This window comes from Mercenaria mercenaria, chromosome 14 (genome assembly GCF_021730395.1).
Source record: "Mercenaria mercenaria strain notata chromosome 14, MADL_Memer_1, whole genome shotgun sequence".
NCBI classification, from domain to species: Eukaryota; Metazoa; Mollusca; class Bivalvia; order Venerida; family Veneridae; genus Mercenaria; species Mercenaria mercenaria.
In genome coordinates, this window is record NC_069374.1 from 65,496,614 (window position 1) to 65,522,244 (window position 25,631).

General features: G+C 34.8%; 1 protein-coding gene across 2 annotated transcripts in view; it reads left to right on the forward strand.

The window, feature by feature from the left end:
- LOC128548550 (uncharacterized) overlaps positions 1–25,631 on the forward strand; it is a 351,915-nt gene that overhangs the window by 219,460 nt on the left and 106,824 nt on the right. For both annotated transcript variants that reach the window (XM_053523737.1, XM_053523738.1), the window contains exons 15-17: positions 8,933–9,027; positions 10,564–10,713; positions 23,016–23,100. In XM_053523737.1, coding sequence (XP_053379712.1) covers positions 8,933–9,027; positions 10,564–10,713; positions 23,016–23,100 — 330 coding nt within the window. The remainder of the gene's footprint in view (positions 1–8,932; positions 9,028–10,563; positions 10,714–23,015; positions 23,101–25,631) is intronic.

Genomic DNA, 25,631 nt, shown 5'->3' on the forward strand with positions numbered 1-25,631 from the left:
CAAATGTAAAATCAAAAGCATGGATTAATCCATCCTTTCTTACTACACAAAACAAACGTTGACAGAATATGCTGGATTAATCCACCCTTGTTCTATATAGTGAGAAAGCATTGTTGTGGCCACAATTTACTAAGCTGTGGCCACAATGTAAATAATGTGTTGCGGATGTCACTTCTGTGCCACCGTTTACTTACCCTTATTGTCGTACCTTCCTCTGTAGAATTTACGACTATGACAAGACATGCAATAAACATTGAATACATTGAATGTAGAAATAATTCGGAAACGTGCAAGAAGAAATGATGGATTAATTTATTCTTTGATTTTATACCTGTTTTTGTCCGCGAATGTTTTTCGGTTCATGAAATGTAAAAGTTCGAAAATATGCAAAACAGTTGGAGGATAATATAATTATCACAATGATTGCATTGGGATGGATTTATCAATCATTTTCCATTACATGAATATAAACATGAAAAGAAAATGATAGATTAATCCATCCTAATTGCTTGTATTGAAAAATCAACGTTGAATGCAGAATTGTTTGAAACATGCAAGAAATTTTGGAAACGTTCAAGAACAAAGAATGAATTATTCCATGTCTTTGATGTGCCATTTGAAATAGTCAATACAAGAAATTCATCTTTTTCTAACAATGTTAAAGGGCCTGAACTCCAGACTTTGGCTAAAATGATCCTTCTTTAAAAATGAAACCTGGTCATATTATGAACATTTGAACATGAGTTTTTCTTTCTAAACTTTTTTCTCAAAAGAATGCTAAAACCAAGGAAAAGATATTTATGAGTCAGGAATCGAACTCGGATTGTCTCGGCAATAAAAACCCCTAACCACCTTGACCAATACACCGCGGAGGAATTTGTACTTATTCTTATGCAAAAATCGGGGATGGATATTCTGTCTGTATACACTGAATGTAGAAATTTTGAAAACGCGGAAGAATATACATTGTACAATGTAGAAAGTTCGAAACGCGGAAGAAAGGATGGATTAATCCATGTCTTTGATTTTATTTTGATTTCATATGATCAGCGAATGTTTTTTTGTACTATAAGAAATACAAATGGATAAATCCGTCTTTTTTCTATGAATATTAACATTGAATGAAGAAATTTTGGAAATGCGCAAGTAGAAAGGATGAATTAATCCATGTCTTTGATTTTATAATTAATACGGTCTGCGAATATGTTTTACTACAAAAATTAGGGTTGGATCTTTTTCTATCTAAATACATTGTACAAGGTACAAAGGATGGATTATTCCATGTCTTTGATCTTTGGAAATGCGCCAGAAGAAAGGATGGATATATGTCTTTGATTTTATATCTAATATGATCCGCGAATGTGTTTTTAATTGTAAAAATTAGGAATGGATTAATCCATCCTTTTCTATTTTAATACATTGTAAAAGGTTTGGAAACGTACAAGAAGAAAAGGTGGATTAATCCATGTCTTTGATCGTTTGATATGGTCTGCTTATGTGTTTTTCAATACATGCGCTTGGGATGGATTAATCATTTTTTACTAATATTAACAAATGTATGTAGAATTTTGGAAACGTAAAAGAAAAATGATGGATTAATCCATGTCTTTGATTTTACATGTGAGACTTTTCGCGAACGGATATTCACTACATAAAATTGGGATGGATTAACCCATCTTTTTCTGTCAATATTAGCATTTGTATTTACAAATTTCGAAAGCATGTACAAAGAATGAACGGATTAATCTTTGTCTTTTACTGTATACTTTAGAGGTCTTACAATGTTTTTCCAGTATATGAAATAGGCATGGATTAATCCATCTTTGTTCTATAATTAATATTAGCATTTTTAGTAGAAGATTTGATTTTTTTTATAAAATGAATGCATGATTTAATCCATGTGTTTCATTTTACATTTTAGTATTTTCACAGTCAGTAATGACATTTTAATAACAGTCCAAATGAAAGAATGGTTTAATCCAAGTTCTATATTATACACATATATATTATTACACATAACGTGTACTGATGTTCTATATTATACACATATATATTATTACACATAACGTGAACTGATGTTCTATAGTATACACATATATATTATTACACATAACAGGAACTGAACTTTTTTTCAAACTAAAATGGAATAGGGTTGGAACAATTTTTGATTTCAATCTATTTCTTTGCTTATGAATGTTTTATTTTGTTTGCATGATGGATTAATCCATGTTTATATACTGTTGTACAGAGGCACGTGGAATACAAAAATCGAAATGATAGCTTGTTTTTATTCGTTTCATTGCCAATGCATGGATTAATCCATGTTACAATTTCAGCATTTACTTACAAAATTGATAATATCCTAAATAGTCCTCCGATATTTTGTCAAAATAAGCACCCCCTAAATGGCGTATACTACCCCAAACACGGATTTTTTTGTCAAATCCCTTTTTATAAAATCATCAGTTGCCTATATACTATGCTTTTATCATCAATACGCCGGACTTCGCTATGAATGCCATCTATATAATGCTGTTTACCATAGATAAAAATAATATTTCTCATCAATTTATGAGAGAAAATGTTTTATATACAATAAACCATTTTACTCTGGTATACATTTCATAAATACATTACGCCTCTACTAGCCTTACTGATCGGCATTACGTTTAGATAGCTGCACAGGGTATCATTACGCCTTACTTAGCTTTGAATGCTACCTAGATAATGTGTTTTACCATATATAAAATAATAATTGTCATAATTTATGAGAGAAAATGTTTTATAAGCAACAAGTTACATATTACTAAATCCGAGGATGGAAATGTGCCTTTTTTAAACATGCCAAATATCTTATTTATCACAAAGGTTATCATACACCGTTACCTTCGAATGCATGGTCAGTATGTGAAAACAAACCCCATTGAGACCCTCTAATTGTGCGCAACAAATTCACGCATCGAATGGTACTCTACATGTGGACTGACCGGGTCAATGTTTATAGCCAGTGTTTTTTAATTGCCGTATTTACTCTTAGTTGTTGTATTTACTCAACTGAAAGTGGTGACGGATTTACTTTGTTGTAGGATTTAACTACTTACATGTATGTTAGCGTAAATACTTTGGAAATAGTGGACTGGAAATTTTTCGGTAGTAGAAAAACAATATAGAAATCGCTTTGCGTAAATGTTCCCAGTTATGAGGCCATGTGTCGCGTGCAAGACCCATGTCCCTGTCTCAAAAGTCAAGGTCACATTTAGAGGTCAAAGATAGTAGGTCATTTTTTGTCTGGTTAATCACTTTACTTTGGATGGATGGATATTCAAATTACTTGGCACAAACAGTCACCATAACAAATTGATTTGTTGCATGTAAGACCCAGACCTGTAGCTCAAGGTCAGTGTCACATTAAGGGATAAAAGAAGTTTGGTGATTTTTCGTCTGGTCAGTAACTTTTTATGCTTTGATGTTTCATAATTCAAATAACTTGGCATACATATTCAACATTATAAGACAATGTTTCACGTGCAATACCCAGACCTCTCTCTCAAAGCACAACGTCACAGGCACCCAAGTAAACTTTCTTGTTGGTAAATGAACTTACTTCGCTTTTGTATGATAAAGTACAATACATGTGTTAGGACAGTGGATGGTCCGGCGTCCGTCGTCCATTGTCCTTCGTCCGTCGTACTGCGTCATTTGTTTCACTTAAATATCATCTCCTGTGAAACTGCTGGTCAGAATTACACCAAAATTGGTCTTTAGCATCCAAGTTGATTCAAATGTTTCACCTTGGAATCTTTAAGGGGCCGCAAAAACTAAAAAAAATTAAAAGCACTTTAATAACTTCTTCTCATGAACCGCTTGATAGATCTTCGTCATAATTGGTCTGTAGCAAGGTCCTCTTACGATTTTAGGTGCCGCTGGAGCTACAAGTAGAGATGCTTTTAAACGACTTCTTCTTATGAACTGCTGGAAGGATCTTCATCAAGTTTAATCTGTAGCGCCTTATAAGGACCTCTCTCAAATTTGTTCAAATTGGGGCAGTCGGTTTCTTTTTTGTCAGTCTGTCTGACAAAATTTGTCCACGCAACATCTCCAACCACCATGAGGAATTACAAGAAACTTCAAAGGAGTGATCATGGCAAAGCCTAGTTGTGCATATCATCAGCATTTTCCGATTCGATGATTTTCAGCAGAGTTATGGCCCTTGGTTCATCGAATTTTACGATGTTTCGACCCGGAATTCCACCAAACCTTATACAGAAGTTTTCAGTACAAAGCTTCGGTGTGCATATTGCCGGCATGCTCCGATCCGATGTTTTGGCCACTCCTCTTATATTATGGGGCGGATTTTCACCAAACCTTACAGGAATGATCAGTGCTAAGCCTCACTGTGCATACTGTCGGAATTCAATGATTTTCAGCGCGGGGTTGTAGCCTAGATTCTTATATATTTCTTCTGTTTCGGCAACTTCTCTTTTTTTAACTTCTCTTTTATCATCAGTAGGAATTCCACCATACCTTACAGGAGTTATAAGTACCAAGCATCATTGTGAATATTGTCGGCATGTTCCAGTTCAGTGCTTTTTAGTGAAGTTATGGCCCTTGATTTGTTTTAGTTAACCTTGTCCGGGCAACTAATACGATACCACCAAGAGGAATTACACCAAACTTCACAAAAGTGATTATTACCAACCCTAGTTGTGTATGTCGTCAGCATGTTCCAGTTTGTGTTTTTTTTTTCAACAGAGTCATTGCCCTTAAGCCGTCAAATTTGAAGATGATTTAGCCACTGCTCTTATAGGTCGGATTTCCTTCAAACCTTAGAGTGAGCATTGCCAAGTTTTATTATGCATGTAATTGGTATGTTCTGGGTCAGTGATTTTCAGCGGAGTTATGGCCCTTGATTTGTCATATTTTAGAGTGTAAACACTACTTGCTGTATACAATTAGGCTGAATTTCAGCAAAACTCACGAGTGATAACTGTGAAAAAAAGGATAAATATCCGACAGAGAATGGCACGTTCCAAAACAGTTCAGTCCTGATGAGATTTAAAAACTGCTTATCACAGAGTTCTCCCCCTGGCCTCTCTCGTCAGCCACAATCAAAGATGGAAGCGTATCGTCCAACTGTAAACGGGTTGAACACTAAACATGTGTGTGTCCCAAAACAGTTGGGTCGTAACCTCTTTTAATAAAACGTTTTATAATTTTACTGAATACAGTTGGAAAATTACCTTGACCCAAAATCTTACGAAGTTTGTAAACCACACCCCCATAAAATCGCGTTTTGAAATACCTTCTCGCAGAAGTGTCTTTAAATTACTACTGAATTTTAAAAACAAATCAGAATGACGATAGTAAAATTTAGTAAACTGTTCACGCAATTTGTAATAATGGTAGCCAGAAGAAGTTTATTTATAATAAATTGATTATTTTCATTGAAATCCTCAACATGACTTCACCCCCTGGCAAACCGAATTAATTGAGAAATATAATATGGGAAACAAAACATGTCGTCTTCAGAGCCAGGTGGTCTCTGTTCAGAGGTGGTCTTTAACACAGGTTTGACTGTACTCCATAAGATGTAGTCTGAGGTACATCCCCATCCAATTTGTGGAAGTTTACAATACTAGAAATAAAATCATCCGTCTTGTCATAAATTTTGGTATGAACAATATTGTCATAAATAGAGAGACGTTAATCTAAAACTGAAGAATTGTTAGGTTTATACAACTGGAACTGCCGGGAATAAATAGTATCTATCAATTGACCAAAAAAACGGATTATCCATATTTAGAATTTCATCCAGATGTATTATCTAATGCAATAATAATGTCTGCCTGCGTATCCTGAAAAAAAGGCTCACATAAAGTCCTTTTCATAACAATATAAAACCAAATCTGCGAGAACGGGTGCACAATTTGTTCTCATGGGAACACCAATAACTTGTCTGAAAATTGCTTTCCCAAAACTGACGTAAATGTTACTCATTAAAAAGGGAAGGGCCTTACAAACTGCATCACATGCCCAACCCGTACAATGTCTAACAACGCAGTCAGTGATAAAAAAACCCACCGAAACCGCAAGCGAGAAACATAGCATTCTCTCCGGCAGAAGTCCCTAGAACCAGGGCAGCCAGTTTGTCATCTACCAAATCATGCGGCAAAGAGGCACACAAAGCAGAAACACAGCATACACCGACCGAAGATACCTTACAACCACCAATCCAAAACCCATCCAGGACTCTGCTAGAACCCTTAATCCCTTAAACATAGTTGTGAATATTATCGTCATGTTCCGATTAAATGATTTTCAGCGGAGTAATGACCCTTGATTTGTTAGATCCTTTGATTTGTGCTACTTATCCCATACCACTCGTTGTAATTCCACAAACATTCATTCAAGCTATCACTGCCAAGCCTAGTCGTAAAAATCGTTAAAATATCATGGTCCTGTGATTTTCCCTGCACGGTAAGTGGTGAGAAACATACGTTTTTCATGAAAAACAATCTGTAGTCTTTTATTGTTTTCCTTTATATTCATAAAGTAAACGTGCATGTCCAGGATATGTCAGGCGTCTGTATTGAGTTACACTGTTAACGATCTATAAGTCACAATTGTTTATCGATCATGATTAGAAACTCTCTCTTAGTAAAATGTATTGGACGAGTTAGTAGCTTAGTCATTTGGGTTTGAAAATACTAGATCAAACCATACAATTTTTTAACAGTATAGAGGCCAAATTTTCTATCTGATATTTATATAACTTTGTCAGACTATTTGTCTGTGCAAGATTTGGGTCAAAAACAAGGTCACTGTGTAAAACCAAAGTAAAACGTTGTAACCACTCTAAAGGCCGCACTGTCTACTTGATCTTCATTAAATTGTGTCAGGATATTTGTCACTTTGAATTCTAGATCAATTTCAAATCTTGGTTACTTGTGAAATTAAATGAGGTCACTAGGTCAATTAATAGAAATACTGATAAATCTAAAGGCAAAATGATCCACTTGACAATTATAAATCTTTGTTAACACTCTTAACTTATTTCGTACGCAAATTATATATTTGCGTTTGTTTCAGTTCTTATCGAGTACCGCGTGTCGTATTTATGCGTTGAAAGATAATAGTCGTGTATGACAAAGGTCGTAGATTTGCGCTCTCTGCCCTACGCGTGTGCCGCGTGACGTGATTTTGCGTTTTGTAACGGTACTAATGATTGGACTATATTGTAAGCAATTTCAACCAATAAAAACATTATACAAAAGACTAATTAAACCCGTAAGTAATCAAAAAATTAAAATTATTTATATTTTGTACATGATTTTTCAATCTATTTATCACTAAGTGTCTGGATTATCAGCACATTTTCTTCTAGAATTATGGCCGATAGTAGTGAGGACGACAGATTCTCGGTTTTGAACCCAATGATGACACTCCGTTAGTAGAATAAGTGTCGCGTTATGAAGATGCAAATGAACCAGATTTCATGGATTCAGAACATTTCAGCAATAAGTGATATTTGAATAAATATAAAACTATGAAATAATGGCTGTTTTTCAATAACCAATCTTTCTTGAATATTTTACACAATTGAATAGGTCATAAAATTCTCTATCAGTTTTGTAACTTTCAATCTTATTGATCATAAGTTTATGTCATACAGAGCAGATAAAGGTATTAGTGGCTTAAGAATGTACATGTATATTGGAAAAGTGATAGCAGTATTTAGTTGAGATATGGCTGCAGGTATTAACGAGTAAAACAAATATTTTAACTTGATCTTAATTAAAGTTTTTGGGAATCTTTGTCTCTATAAAATGTAGAGCTTGGTATCTTATAAGGATCTTTAGGTCAAAAACTTGGTTTCAAGGTTAAATAATATAATAGCTTTGTTTAAACACTTGAGGTGGCATTTTGTACTTGATTTATAATGAAACTGGGCTATCTAAGGTTAAAACCTAGGTCACTAGGTCAAATACTAGAAAGACTCCAACATATTGATGCTGCAGGACTACTGAAAGACGGATTTTACATGTTTGATATTCTTAAGATAACACTCAATATCCAGATTTTCTACCTAATCTTCATGAGACGTAAAGAATTAGCTATTATGTTATCCAGGGTAAGTACTAGGTGGCGAACGGTCCACTTGTTTTCAGTTTGTACTTTTCGAAAGAAAAGAAATCAATTTAAACCTTCAATTGTTCTTATTCTTGCATACCTGACAGGGATTTCCGTTATTTTTACCGGTGCTGGAAAATTCCATCTACCGGGGTGTAAGATGACTCTCGTGCTTTAAATGACGTATTACGAACTACGCATATGTGTAGTAATTTATATTTTATTTCAAAAAAAACGGAATAAAAATCCAATACCTTGACAGATCCTCTTTGTTCCTGCTGGTATATTTCGCGATTCAAAACACGTTGTTTTATCAAAAAATCATAACGTTACGCTGCAACTGAAAAAACAAAACCGGAACTAAACATTGTCATTTATCTTTGAAACGTCATGACGTCTTTCCTGTTTACGGACGTTGGTTTCCCACGCTTTGTTTAAATACGCCTCTATAAGAAATAGTTCTAAAAAGAAAGCCATTCGATTGATTTTTTAATATTATTTCTTGATATCGGTATGCAAGAAAAGATTCTGTCACTGGTTATATAGGTGCAGATAGGAATATCCGGCTCTCGGGTAACTGTTTAGGCGGTTACTCGGTAGGAACCTCGTTACCGCCTTAACAGTTACTCTCGAGGCCGGAAATTCCCATCTGCACCTACAACCAGTGGAAGAATCTTATATTTTTTATCGGCTAATGTAACGGCGTCTGCTCATACCCGCTAAGTACTTCTAAATGAGCAGCAGTTTGCTCGATTGTTACAACAGACTCTCTGATAAGACATATTGTTTCATTTTATTTCAGTTATGCGGGAGCTGTTGACTAGTTTGACATCTTATGGGACCAGTAACACATATCTGAAGAATATGCGTCCCGATGACATACTACAGAATCTTGCGGTATGGTAAATTTGAACATGTATATACAATAACGAATAAATATCAAATAAAATTCGCGCAAGTATTATAACATACATCTTTCTGTTTAGTCTGATATACCATTTTCTAGAAAAATTAGTTACATTGTGCTGTGCGATTTTCATAGAAAGGTAATACATTTTAGTGAAGTAAAATTTCCAATCACGTTGATGAATTTAAACTGTTCACCTTTGAGTAATGTTACAAAGTAGATTCAAATTATGTTCAAAGTCAATGTCAAATAGAGGTCAATGACCAAATAACTTTATTTCATGGCCGCACCATATCTTCTCAACCACTGGGAAGGATTTCGATATGCCTAGCATTAACTGTTAACCACATCAAGACGATTTTTAGAGTGCATTACCCAGGACATTAGGTAAAATGTCACAGTTGGCAACAAAACTTCAAATATCATATCAGCTTTATATCTTCCTAACTACTGGAGGGATTTTCTTTAAAGTAACATCGTTTCAAAATTTGTCATGTCATCAGATAGTCTAACTTACCTTTCAGAGCATTCCAGCTGACTTACGGAAGGTTGGTGGTTCTACCTACCCAGGTGCCAGCCTGTAATATCATAGTGCCCGGAGGGGCACATTGGCTCTTCCTCCTCCATCAAAAAGCTAGAAAGTTTCTAAATGACTTATCATTCTGTCGATATAACGTTAAACAACAGAAATAATAATCAGAGAGCTGTAGTTTTAATTACCTGCCATTTTAAGTATTTGTTTTTAACGAATCATGTCAATAGAGGATACTACGAACTACAAAACTTCATAGTTGCATTTAAAGAAAGAATTTAAACAAGATGAAATGATAGATACCGAGTAGAAATAAACTTAATTTTAACCAAAGTGATATTAGTGCTATTTTGCAATGTTTAAGAGATGGTAAAGTATTAATTGCTAACCTCTTCAAGACTACATACAAAGTGCATGTACCAGGTCAGTATATCCACAGTCAAGGTCATCACATTTGGAAGTCTAATATCAAATAGTTTATTTTGTCCACTCCATATCTTCTTAACTGCTGCAATGATTATGAAACTAATATCATTTGTTACCTTCATCAAGAGTATGTGTAGAGCGCATAACATAAGTCGCTAGGTCTAAGATCCAAGTCAAAATGTGAGGTCACATTTATTTTGTGTCGGCTCCATATTTACTAAACGTCTGGATGGATTTTTATTAGAACTCACATCAGCTGTTTACTTAATCTAGACACCATGTAATGTGCAAGGACATGAGACCAAACACCTTTCCCTCACCCTAACCAAATGTCAATAGCTGCACTTGTTGTGATCAAATGATCGATGTATTTGGGTTTGACAGTTTTTTTTCTATATGTTTGTAAAATAATTGAACATTTTACTTAACAGCACAAAATATAATTTCCCGTTAAATGTTAAAACTATGGTGAAGAAACGATATTACAAATAACTACCAAAATTAGAATTTAAGCCTCAAATATTTGCATGTTGACTGTATAACAATCAGATGGTTTGCCAAATTTCAGGCGGAGTTTAAAGTGGAGGGAAAAGTCAGCCCAATCGCAGATTGTTTGAACCAAATTTCAAACAAATGTTTGAACCCAATTCCAGACAATTGTAGGGAGACGACCAAACAACCTGTTGCGATTTTCAAAAAGGAAGCTATAGATGAATTAGTAAGTGCTCTAAGTCTTAGATCGTACTATATTATTAGGACGATTATATTACTAGAAATAATGTCAGAAACTTAAATTGATTCCAACAGAAAGTTGTACTGATGATTTCTAATCCTTAGTTCTTAGCCAGACTCTGAAAACTAGGTTATATTCAAAGGCAGCTTCCAATATAAGGTATTGCAAATTTATTAAAAAACAAATAAAACAAAACATAAGTATCATTTCTTTATTCACATGCATGCATTACTTTTGAATTAAAGCAGTTCAAGAAGCATTCTTTAAATAATAGCCGTAACTGTTTCGAGGAAATATTGACGTTATTAAGTACCCCGCCCATCTGCATACATTTTTTTCACCTATGCATGTTTTTTTCTTGTTTTTTGACTTTCAGTTACACATGTTAAAGGGTTGTTCGATAAATTAATGGAACTTTGCTCTAAAATCTTTAAGAATGTATGAAATCTTGTCAAAATTGGCATGAACATAGTGCTACTTATTGTAAATCAGATGCATGAAACCTACGGCAGTTTTTGAAATATTCTTTAAATTATTGGTAACCGTAGCTGCCTGCTTATACCCCATCGCCGGCGGTGAAAAATTATCCATAACACCTTGAAACTCGATATCAATTTTTATCTTTTTGACTGTCCAAATTTAGCGCCATAGCGCAATGCGTTAGCGGGACGTTATGACGTCATTTCCGTAAAATATTGCTATTTTAGCTATTTTAACGACGGCTGTGTGATTATTTTTTACGTTGTTGTCAAGAACACTTATTCGCAAAAAGACGTCTACAAAGAATGACATTGAAATGCGGACAATAGTGAAATTCTATGTTGGCTTAAACAATACATCGAAACAAACTGATGGAAAAGTCAAATACTTCGTACAAATGCAGTCATTCGTTTGTATACAAGTGGCATGGGCGTTTGAGGAAGGGAAGAACCTCTTTGGAAGATGATCCGAGAGAAGGAAGACCGCCAGTTGCCATAAAAGTCAGAAGATCATCAAAGAAAAAAGACGGTCAACGGTCAGGTCTATTACTAATAAACTTGATGTATCGCGTTCAGCTGTTCTCACAGTTCTTACTGAAGAATTGCGTATGTCCAAAGTAAGTGCCCGATTGGTGCCGATGCTCTTAAAGGAAGAGGAAGAGCTAAGGCGTGTTAAGTGTTTGCTTGACATTTAAAAATGACATTACGTTAGTTTGCTGGCGTCATGCCTTAAGAAAGGGTTCATTGTTTTCATTGTCGTGTAAAAGAGTCATTATTCAGTGTATTCTAATGAAATTTACATCAGCGAAAGAAAATGCTTTAGAATTGATGTCTGTAAAATGTCACTGATTTCGCAAGAATGTTTCGTCTTTTATAAAAAAAAATTCCACGAAGTTATCGAACAACCCTCATGTGTACAAATTAGAATTTCTGGTTCTGATTTCTGACACCTATGTTCTAAATTTTGACTCACAGACGCTTTTTGGTAAAGATGGTAAAATACTTAACGTTGCCTACGAGTATTTGCTAGAAACCTTAAAATATTTTTTTGTGATCTTCAAAGCATAAGTTCATGCTATATGTAGCATTCCAGTAGTAGAACAATACAGCATAATATACAGTTCAGAAGTTACTTCCGAATTCCAAATGCAATATCTCAGAAATGTGCCATGATATTTTTGAGGATTTTGTTTCATTTCCTTACATACTACATATTCCACAGTTAATATTGGAATAAGTTCAACCTCAAAAGTTAATTCAGTCAGCCGTCCTCGTCCACGATTTCTTTAACCCTTACTCTGCTAAATTTCTGTAATGAAATGGTCCATCTTTCAGTTTGGAAAGTGCCATTAACTTTTAAAAGGGATGCTTACCAAAATGAAACTGACTGATGGTGAACAGTGCAGATCATGATCAGACTGCACAAAGGCAGTCACAAAGGCAGACTCAATCGTGACCAGCATGATAAGGGTTAAAGAATATTCTCCTCCTGAACCACAAACAAGAATAAATATCCAACAGGGAATTCCACGTTCCAAAAATCACACGACTAATACACACACACACACACACACACACACACGCACACACGCACGTACAAAGTAAACACACGAGGACGAAACGAACAAATAAAGGAACACATTAGGACACACCTCGGAAAGGTCTGTGGCAAAACACCACTGGAAAGCTGAAACCGGTTTATGAACCGCAACTTAACTCACTCTTACCTCCCCCCGCCCCCAACCGTGTTCCAAATGCACGGGACGGACTATTTAAATAAAATTAAGAAATCACCGCCAGGTGAATCCCCAACACACGCAATAGCAGCAGAAGGCATGGCATGTAAAGCACCAAACAAATTTATATAAAAACCTTAAGAACCCAAAACGCATGTACTTAATACCTTTGCAGAAGAGAAACATCCTTAAGGACCCGTCGAAACAGCACTGAGAACAGAAATCAAAACAGTTCAGTCTTGATGGGATTAAAAAACAGCCTATCGTAGAGTACTTCCACACCCCCCTCTTTCGTCACACACAATCAGAGAGGGAAGCGTAGTATCCAACTGTAGAAGGATTGAACACTAGACATGCGGTGTGCTTTTAACAGCTGGGTCATAACCTCTTTGTTAAAACATAATTTTACCAAATACAGTTGGAAACCCCATAAGAACTGCTGGCTCAGTTTAGAAAAAAAATCACAGAAATGTTTCTCATTTTGTTTCGCTAAAAACACGGATTTCATGCGGGGTGGCTAGTTTTTGGCTCACTTGAACCGAAGGTTCAGTGTGAGGTATTAGTATAGGTGGTTGGTCCGGCGTCAGTCGTCCACATTTTCACTTAAACCTAGCTGAAAATAAAATGAAAATATTTAAACGACTTCTTCTCATAAACCGCTTGATGAATTTTTATCAAACTTGGTCTGTAGCCTCATCATATGGTTCTCACCCAAGTTTTTTCACATGAAGGCATGTTAGGGGCCGCTAAAGCTAAAAATAGAAATACCTTTAAACGTCTTCTTCTCATGAACCGCTTGATGGATCTACATTAAACTTTATCTGTAGCATAATTATATGGTTCTTTCCCAAATTTGAGTACGGTTCTACTGAGTTATAAATGATTACCCTGAAAAAGCATAAATTACATATTCTATACAACTGTAATGTCCTGGGCTTAGATATTTGCCATGTAGCATTATGTAGACGCCCTTTACCTAGTGTTTTTTTCAAATCATGCCCCTGCGGTCATAAATGGCCTCGCCCTCAGACTCAATGGTTTAACATAGTATTATATAGGATTTTGTTTCAATTTTTTTTTTGTGGGGCGAGGGGATTTTTAGTTTTATTTTTTGAAGTTTTCATTTTGTAGCTTACCATCAACAACACTCAATCAAGTGTCTTCAAAATCAGTCATGGACCAGTTGATAACCTTTCATGAACTGCTTCCAGAATGTTATTTAAACTTTGTCACAAGCAAGGACTAATTAGGTAAAGGTTAAGGTCTGCCTCAGGTGAACGACATAGGACCTCTTGTTTCTTATAATGATATTTGGAAAACCTTTCTTCCATGAAACTACATGGTCAATATCAAAGTAATTACAGAGCAGAGGTTCCTTAAATGACCATCTGCTGCAGATAATTTAGTTTCTTTTAAAAACTGGGCTGCTAAGTGGCGGAACTAATTTTCCCTATGAAAATCCTTTCTTCTCTGAAACTGCTCTAACGATTCAAAAATAATTCATAGCAATATTCCTTGGGTGTCCATCTATGAATTTTTTCAAATCATTCTGTTTCGTTTAAAAACATTGCCACCAGTGGGCGGTGCTAGTTTCAATATGGTTATTTCCAAAACTTTTAAAGTCTTATCGGCTGAAACTGTTTGAATAACCTTGAAAAAACTTAACAGCATTGTTACAGAATTATTCAGCTGTAAATCTAGGGCCATCATGACCCTCTTGTTTTATTTACTTATTCAAATTTTACCCAACACCAAAATTTTTCAAGTGCTTCATCAAAATCTTCATACAATGAAATGGGCTTTCGAGAGGAAGTTCGAGTACAACAACCGTAGCTCCTATTTACTTACATTTTGAATGACCTCCCTTTATCTGGTTTTCCCATTGCACCCTTGTTCGAAGCAAACGTCTAAAACGTTGAAGGCATCGCCTCTATATCATATGATGATTAAGAAAAAAATAAGTTATCAGCAAATTATTGCTATATTTCTTAGAAAGGCCTCTTAGTTACTGACAGATTATATGTCAATGGCATACGAGAATTAAATATTATAAGTAGCCTCTTTTGTAAAGGGGTGCTGAACGTAAACTGCCTTAACAATTAAAATTTATGTTTTATGGTCGTAAAGTGCGAAATCCTCTGTGGTGTATTGGTCAAGAAGGTAGGAATGCTTTTTATTGCCAAGGAGGCACGGGTTCGATTTCCGACTAGGACATGTATTTACTTCCCATCCCGCCTCTCCACAATAAAGAAGAATAATTGGGAGGGTTGGGGACATTTAGAGATGCACTTGTCCATTCATCCGACTTTGTTTCGTGCATTCCTCAAAAAGTATTTAACCCAGGGTCATCAAACCTCTAAAGGATTTTTATTCAGCATAAGTTGTGCACTTAGAGTTTTAATTTTGATTTTACGGCCAGACCAGAGTTATGCCCTTTCCTATTTCAAACATATGTATAAAAAGGTCCTAAAAGTTTGTGTTGCAATTATCTAAAATAATATTTGACCTAGGATTATGAAACATTATAGGACATCATTCAGCGTCTGAAGTTGTGTATCTGTTGTTGTTTTTTGTTGTGGTTGTTGCTGTTTTTTTTTAATTTTAACACAGCCAAACAAGAGTTATTGCTCTTGACTCAGGTAAAACTATGCATAGATGTATGTGTCGAACATATCTAAAACCTTTTTTGACCTACGGTCATGAAACATAATAAAGATATTATTGAGCAGGTGAAGTTGTGCTTTTGGGATTTTGTTTGGATTTCTATTGGTCAGGCACTGATTTTAGTCAAAAATAAATGGGCATACAAGTTTGTATCGCATGTATCTTTAAAAAAGTATTTGACTCAGAGTGATACATTAGAGGGTGGTTATATAGCATGTGAAGTTTTGCACCTGGTGTTCTGTCTTGGATATCACTCAGCTGGACCAGGGTGTTAGAGATTCACCTGGAGGGGATTACTTTTATTTACACTGTCCCGTGTCTTTAGAACTTGGTGGGGGTAAGAGTGAGTTTGGGTGCGCACCATAAACCGGTTTAAGCTCCCCAGTGGTGTTTTTGCCACTGACCGTTCCAAGACGGTGCCCCACTGTGTTCCTTTATTTGTTCGTTTTGTCCTCTTGTGTAGGCTTTGTGTGTGTGCGCGTGTATGTGTGTGTGTTCCTTTGTTTGTTCGTTTTGTCCTCGTGTGTTGGCTTTGTGTGTGTGTGCGTGTATGTGTGTGTGTGTGTGTGTGTGGTGTGCACGTATGCGTGCTGTAGGTTTCCTTTTGGGGATGCTGCGATTTTTATACGTGGCATTCCCTGTTTGATATTTGTCTTTGTTTTTTACATTGTATGGTCCTTAAAGAGAATTCCTATAGATTGTTTCTTTCATATATTTTTTTTCAATTTCACATATATGATAGGAAACTTTGTGCTGAAAACAAAGAACAAATCAACACAATGGGTCACCAGGCTTGTTTTTGTGAAAAATTGTTTTGAACACACCCACTGTTGCTGAAATTGCCAGCGATTTTTCAACATTTTCATAATTTTCTGCTTTTATATAAATACCAACCAAAATATACATCAAGACAGCATAATAAGGTTTATTCTTTTTACAGATTTTATTATACACTTATTTGATATCATAGTCATATTTGTAATACTATATCCTTACAATAATAGGTACAAATAAAAAAAATCTTGTTTCATATTCACTTTTGTGAACTGTTTTCAATGAAAAATACCCTTAGTGACGAATATATTTTTAAATTTTGAAAAAACTATTTCATAGATTTTTCCTGTTTTTCTTGTGTATAAATAATTGTATTGTGAACATAAAAATGGCTAAAAATGTATGGGTCACCAGGCTAAATTTTATGTTAAAACCCCTTGAATACAATACCTGTTCGGACGAAAAATGGCGCGAAACTGACCAAATTGATTACATGTATATCTGCTAGAAGTTAAAAGAAAGTTTTAAAAGTTCTTTCTATAATTGAATACTAAATTATCTGAAAGGTGATATTGTCTTATCAGTACTAAGTCAGTTGTCTTATATTATATGAACAACACTGTCTTTGTACTAAAATGCGATGTGAAAACACAACCACAAAAATGGCAAGATACCTGTCAGGCATGATACTTGTCAATACAGCATAAACCAGTATCAACATTTGATTACTGATAAAACTTATCAAAAATGTTATTTCATTCAAGATTCCTCATATTTAAGATTGTCTGTCACATGTTTTAACAAATGTTGACTTCACTTCAGTTTTCCGTAGAAAGTGTCGGCTGCGCAGAAAGATGCGCATAAAAAACTATAGGATTTCCCTTTAATTAAGTAAAAAGTACACATAAAGTGCCAAAAAGCTTGTGTTGCATATGTCTTAAAACGTTATGACCTCGAGCCATGAAACTGTGTAGAAATATTATTCAGCATGTGAATTTGTGCACTTTAGTATATTTTGGATTTAACATTTGTAAGACCAGAGTGATGGCCCCTGACTTACATTAAGGACTTAAAAGTTCACATGTATCTCAAAAAATACTTGGCAGTCAAAACACATTATAAGATTGTTATGTTGCATGTGTTCATTTGGGATTTCAAAATGACAAACCAGAGTTATGGTCCTTGAAAAACACATATAAAGTGCTTATAAGTTTCACACAGTGTTGCATATATCTTAAGAATATTTCACCTTGCGTCATGAAACCATGTACAGTAATAGGAAGTGGGCCCATCTACTTTTGTCTTGATCTGAAATTTTGAGACAGTTTAGAAACTAAATCTCATGATTAATTTTCATAATATGACCAAATTTCAGTTTTGACGAAAGATCATTTTTAGACAAAATCTTGAGTCCAGTCCTCTATAATGAAATTCTGTTATGACTTCACCTTATGACGAAGGTTAGTGAGAGGAAGTGCAATGAATACAAACCATAACTCTACACTTCTTACTTTTTCAATAATCCCCCTTTCCATTTACTCATTTATAACACTTGTTAGCAGCAGAGCTCTAAAACTTTGAAAGTGGCAGAAGTTAATGAGAGGAAGTGCATGTATAATAACCATCACTCTGTTTTTATCTAATTTTATTTCACCACCATTTCAATTGGGGTGAGGACGAGCGGTAGCTTATGATGCTACTCCTGTTTGTATGTTTGTGCGTGCGTGCGTGTGCACAGAATCATTTCCGACCTACAACTTTTTTGTACTATGTTTGACTTTAATATTACACAGAAAACCACCATAACAAGACGACATGTCACATGCAAAATTCAGGCCATTACTTTCAAGGTCAAGGTCACATTTAAAGGCTGTTTCCTGTCCGCTCTCTAACCAATTTATACATACATGGATATTCAGATTTCTTGGCAAAACCTTCAACCTAACAAGACAATATGTTGCGTTCAAGACCCTTATACAAACATTTATGGTGTATGGTGTATGTGAACATGATTAGTCTCCTGGTTGGAAACCAGTTTCGGAACTATAGGATTGCGCTTTTCCATCAATCAGCCGTCGCAATTTCGTGTCCGATTCATCACCTTTTTTTTCCATTAAGAGAATTAGATAAAATTTGGCACAGATGTTTCCCTTAATGAGAAAACGTGTCATGCGCAAGACCTGATCTTTAGCACAAAGTTCAATGTCACGCTTTGAGATCAAAATCAGCAGGGTTGTTTTCCTATCTAGTCAGTAAAATACCATCCATTTAGGGATTCTATTGTTACTTGTCACAGATGTTCCCCATAATAAAAAGATATGTCATGCACAACTTATAGACCCCTGACTTAAAGGTCAAGGTCACATTTGGAGATCAAAGGTTCACATGATATTAACAGGGTCTGTTTCGTGTCCGGTCCAGAACTCTGCCATCTATTGAAGCATTGCAATATTACTTGGCACAAGTTTTTTCAATAATCAGACAATATGTTATGCGCAAAGCCTAGAACCCTAGCTCAAAGAAGAAGGTCATTGTAAGAGGTAAAAGGTCAATAGTTGTTAGGTTTTTTTTTCCTGTGCGGTTCATGACTCTGTCATTCTTTAAGGGAGTTTAATATTACTCGGCTCATATATAGTCCATAATGAGACATTATACCCAGACTTCTAGTCCAAACGTCAATGTCAAACTTGGAGGACATAGGTCATTACATTTAGTTTTATTTTCCTGTCCGGTCCAAAACTTTGCTATCTTTGAAGGAATTATAATATTTTGACATAAATGTATTTAATATTGAGACGATATGTTGTGTGCAACACCTAGACCCCTAGCCCAAAAGTCAGTGTCATACTCAGAGGTCAAAGTTCAATAGATTTTTTCCGTCCCGACATAATTCATCGATCAAGGGATATTAATATAACTCCCCATAATGAAATGATGTGGAGTATTTATACCTCCCAGACTTCACAAAAATAAGTGTGGAAGCGCACACTCAAAGAATGTGAGAATATGTGCACTCCACACAAATAAATGTAAACCCAGCTTCACACAAAATACTGTAGATTTGTGGAGACTGTTGGGAAACAAAAGCCAATAATTCTATTAAAACATGAAAGATCGTAATAAATATTAGTATGAAAAGAAAGAAAAATAAATAATCCAAATGATTATAACATCAAATTCCCTATTAAAGCGACTAACCCATACATCGTGGTGTCAGATTTTAAAAAAATCAAACTTTTGCTTTATTCACCTAATATATGCAGCATAATCGATGTTCTTACAATGCATTTTCATCAAATTCTGTTGAAAATGATTGTTTTCCGTATACATTTAAAATAAAAGCATTCGTCTACAATTTCTGATAAGGGTTTCCCGGTTTATAAAAGAAACGGAATTCCCGTTAGCAAACATCACGTTTAGCACACGTTTAGGTATCGAACTCTATTGTGACGTTTTGAAATTAAAAAAAAAAAACATTATAAAATGAAGTCAGTACACTTAGTACGTTTACAATGCAGTCAATGATTTCTCGTTAGCCTAGTGCGGTTACGACATTCGTATTAAACTTGTTCGTCGTGAGTTCGATTCCTAGACTCGTTAAATATTGCCTTTAATTTTTACTTCACTATAATTCAATGAAGACAAAACGAGTTAGTTAATCTAGTTCTAACATGTTCACTAAAATTATATGCCACAACTGACACGTAATTATGTCTTAATACACTCCACCTTTAATATGATCTTGTTTTTTAATCTTTCCTGTGATATTTTTAAACTTGTACGGGTTAGTTTTATAACAATCTTATACTTCACATTAATACAAGCATTGTCTGGCCATAATTTTAGGATTGATTAATTTAAAAATACTTCCAATCTTATATGAAAATAAGAAACAAAACAATAAATTAGAAACCAGGGAAAAACTAATTTACACAAAGAAAAAAAAATTTGTATCAAACTCCCGACAAAAAAGGTGTAATAGAAATACCCTAACCGCTCGGCCAACAAGGAATCACTGACTAAATCGTAAACTTGGTGTTTTGACTTAATGTTACGTTATTGTTTTGTTTTCACTTCTAAACGCCATAATACTATGCGCTACCTATAGTTCGGTTTTGTGGCGAGCGATGTTTTTACATGTACTTTTAATAATGGAACGGTCCGTTATTAAGGTAGTGTTATTTGGTAAGATTCAGTGGTTCTAAAGTAAATAAGGCAAAGTAAACCATGCTGACTTCCCTAATCGGTAGACGAGTATATAAATTGACCCATCAAACTACATGCGCACTTTTGGTTTGCTGCCCACGTGATGATAGCGTCTAAAATACTGTCGCGTCTCGTTCTATATATCAATGTTTACAAAATAAACCGTTGTAACGGTTTATAAAAGTACATGAGAAAAACTGCAAAAATTCGAATGTTTTCGTAATTCTTGAAACCGGTCAACCATTATGTTGTATGTAAATATATGAAACAGTGGCGGTATTTTGCCTTTCGATGATACATTATTTTAAAAATTACAATTCACAATGTGTGGGTTTGTCGCTTTAAGGGAGTTTCTCGGAAGCATGTTTGCAATACAGTTAAATGACATTTCTATATACAACAATGTAAACAAAGTCTAGACAGTTGTTGCTAAGCAACTGCCCACATTGCATTGCAAGTACTACAACAACAGCATGTCTGCAAAACCAGGAAGTCAGCTGTTTTGAGTGATTTTAGAATTAATACTTACATAAATTTATAAAGTAAGTGAGGCTGATCTAAATTAAAAGTTTCAAGATCAACTAGTTATTTTTTTAGAATAGCCTGTAACCTTATAATAAAATTACAGTTAAAACCCTGCTCCGCGTCTATTCAAATTCGTTTGAGTGTATGCAACCCATGATTACAATAGGTAACAGTTAACGGCCACGTGCCACACTTAAGCACGCAAATTCACAGGTATTTCATATAGAATTTTATATAAAATATGCTCTATTTTGACAGGCGCCACTGTTCATAGTCAGAATTTTCATGCTTTTTAAGTGACAATTCAAGGTTAAAAGGTAGGACGGGAGCAGGGCTTTAAACTAAAAGTCCCACTGAGTGAAGTAGGTCACAGTACCCTGAAATATTACAATATTTAGCAAAACAAGCTCATGTATATTATGGACCAAGTTAAAATAAACTTGTAAGAGTATTTTCTTCAGAATTTCTTTCCTTTAATATGATGAAGAATTTCATCACTTTTTTTCTCTTTTTTCCCTTCAATTTTAAAGTGAAATGTTATAAAAATAACTAGATTATATATGCAAATTTTAGTCCATACATTGTGTACTATAACATATTGCATAAATAGCATAATATTATATATACATCATTTACAGTTATCAAATCACTGGGTTATACTGCAGTTGGGATAATTAGTTCCACAGCAATATTTCATTCACTAGTTTTTCTTGACCAGTCTATAACTTGGATATTTAAGTACCTTGGCACAAACATTTACCATTACTGGATAGTATGTTGCATGTTCCCCTAGCTATATGGTCAAGATCAATTTTACAGGTCATTATTTCATTAGTTCGACTATTCGAAAATGAGAAAGAGTTATTGCACTCGCCCATTTGTCAGTGAAAATTTAAAGGAAGTTTAACTTTCCATAGGCGATTTGTATATTACCTTCATGTTCCGGTCCGATGATTTTTCATTGAATTCTTGCACTTTGATTATTCGGCATAAGTAAACTATCACACAGAGGATATAGCCCCATCCTTGTCCGGTGTATTTCGCAGTAACCACTAAATTGAATTGAGCTTCGGAAGCTTCAGGCCTTTTAGTATGTTATCCCTGAACTTGTAGAGGGCGTAGTTTGTAAAAAGAAATATCCCCAAAGCTGGGTATTTTTGGTTATTGTGTGTTTCTCTCCCATTTCGTTGTACTCAGCTGCCGTTTTATCCATAATCTATAATACTGGTAGGCATATAGTTTTCCAGATTATGTAAATTGTGTTTATTCTTTATATACTGAAAATCACAATATGATAAAATGATTTTTTAAGTGTTTTTTTTTTTCTGACAGAGTAAATTTAGAAAATACAGTCTTCTTTATGCTCGAAAGAGTTACATATAAATTACGATCATGAATGATAAGAACATGATTAAAATTCTTGTTTTTTCGAAAATTCGCTATTAAAAGCTCTAATAGCCGCTTGGTATGCATTTGTTTAACTTTATTAGCCTGCTATAGTTTTATGATACAAGAGGTAGCCTTTTATCACATAATACTTATAATCAAGTTACCTGTTAGAAGATTCGTTAAATATAAATATTACTAGATCTAACTATAATCAGTGACAAATGAAAACATTTCTTCACAGACACTAAAAGTATGGTATAGAAATTACTTTTATGTGTTCTCCTACCGAAACTACTGAAACGGTTAAAGGAAATAGATCTTTAGAAACAAAAAAAAATATTACAGAGAAGGATTTTTTAATTTTATAGCTATATAGAAAAACACCGGGACTGGAACTTTCGGTGGTCAAAAGTAGATCATTGATAATTTAGTAGGTCATTGCCTAGGCTTTCCTCTTTGAGCCTTAAACGTATTTGAAAATATCTTGTAAAAGTCACTTCATTTTGTCTTTTAGGATGGTATGTTGAGGTCTTATGGGTATGGAACAGAAGAAAAAATGGATCCAGACAAATGTCATTTATGCATGCTAAATCCGAAAGGTTTGTTTAGAATCCCTTGATACACATTTTAGGTTTCACCAGCTTTAGATATTCTACATGGCTGAGTCTGGAGGAGGATTGCAATCAATTTGTTTTAGATTTTTTAAATGCAAATCCTCTAAGGTATATCAATGTGCATTGACATTGCCTGTAGAAGCTTATGTTTGTCATTCTTCCTGTAGTTTTATATACATTTACGATAAATAAAATGCAGGTTAGTGATCATCTGAATTGTATTTTTTAATACAATACGTTTAACACTAATGGTAATAAATTTAGAATTTAGAAAAATAAGATAAAATAAGATTTATTTTGAGTCGGCAAGACGGCAACGTATAAACATAAGGTCTCATGAGCTTTTATAACCGACTATAGATATAAGATATTACTCTTTATGAACAATTATTCAAAATTGTTTAAAACAAATCGGAGATGCTTTCTACAAAGGATGATTTTCTTAGAATATACGCATGTTAACCACCTGCTTGGATTGCTATTTGTCCGGCGCCCGTCTATCATCCCATCGTCCGTCTTTCAAACTTATCAAATGACATCTGTTTTGAAACCATGTGATGGAAGTTGATGAAACTGACCCGGATGTTCTTTTGGCCGTCTTCCAGAATTGTTCAAACCGTTCCGCTTGGTTGCACATAAGGCTTGCCATAGCTACAAATAGAAAAAATATTCAAACGATTGCTGGTCTAATTCTGAAATAATTTCAAATAAATGGTCTTGGTGTAGCCTCTAACCAAGATTATTCAAATTACATGGATGACCGCCACAGAGAGTGATCACTTTTCCCAATAAGTATCTAGTTGAAACTTTTATTTTCTTCTTGTCAAAAACATCAAGCCCACTTTTAAAACATTTTTACGCAAATGTTTCTTTGGTGACCTTTTATGACGAGTGTTCAGATTATTTCGATTCATCAGAGGGGAGATGGTCACTTTTTCCTTTATGTATACTAGTAGAAAATTGTAAACACCTTTTCTTTAAAACAGCAGGACCAATTTAAAATAATTTCAAACAACTGTTCCTTTTATGACCCTTTATGAAGCTTATTCAAACTATTCTGATGTATCAAAAAAATGGCCGCTCATGGGCGTGGTCACTTTTTGAAATATATATATTTCTTAATTTGGCCCGATTTTTAATATTGTCCTTGTGTGACTCTCTAACAAGATGGTATAAATTATTTTGCTTTATCAAAAATGATGACCGCCAGGGGACGTGGTCACTCTTCCCTATATGTTTATTGCGGAAAGTTACAAAATCTTCTCATTAGAAACAGCAAGCACAGTTTTGAAATGATTTAACCAAAATATTTCCTTGATGCCCCTTAGTATGTCCACATATTATAAATCCTCTCTTTAAAGATATTTATTTTAAAATCCTGAATATTATTTTAAATCCATCAAATGGTAAATGTCCAAACTTGAAATATTTTCTGACCTCAAACAGATTCCTATTTAAAGCATAACGGAAGGTTCCAGAACTTTCATATATTACCATGAATGAAAAGGAAGGTTCTGGAAGGAACCAGAATAATTCCGACTCCAAAATAATTGTAACACCTCTTAGCCATGCACCCCCCCCCCTCCTCCCCATAACATACACACACGCCCATATTTATTTAGTAGCAACTTTTAAAATATTCTGGCACCATTTCAGAATAATTTCATTTACCTTTCTTGTATCCCTCCCCGCCCCCTCTTCCAAATCTGTTCAAGCAAACGGTGTAACAAAGTGATCTAGGGCCATCATGACCTTTTTGTCTTTATTTGGTCAAACATCTTTTTCGAAAATATTGTCCTTGATTTTTACCTACCAGATCTCGCAGCATCCATTCGTCTGTCTGCCAATCCGTCGGCGTTAACATTTTTTTCAAACTACTGGTTGGCAGTTAATGAAACTGTACCTAGATGTTCCTTCGGTTGTCCTCTTCCATTTGTTCAAACGATTTTGCTTGATTGCATATAGGGCTCACCAATGCTAAGTGTTCCCTGTATGCAATCAAGCAAAATTATGACTGTGATTGTATCTACAATGGAAACTTTTTTGCAAGAAACAACTGACCTCATTTTAGAATTACTGTACACAAATATATCTCGGGTGACCCTTAATGATTTTTTAAAAATTATATTGTCTCTAAAACTGGTTCAAATGGTTGCGCTTGATAATTTAGGGATCACCAGAGATACAAATAGAAACCATTTTAACGACTTTTCATAAAATAGAAAAAGTGGAAACTCCACAGGCCGCTCAACACGACAAAAACAAATATGTTGCAGGCTCGGTTTGATTGAGCCTGTTCATGGACGGCAATGGAAATGCATGCTACCGTCCACGCCCTCTAGCCCCGGGTTGAGCAGAACTCAACATTTACACATGCTAAAAGTACAAAAAAACAATTTAGAGACACCCGCAGATGTGTTCATACGGCGATGCACATGGAACCTTTAATGATACACAAGCGTGTTACTCCATGAAAAGCGGCGTATGGTCCCCAGATAAAATAATTGGTTTGCCCT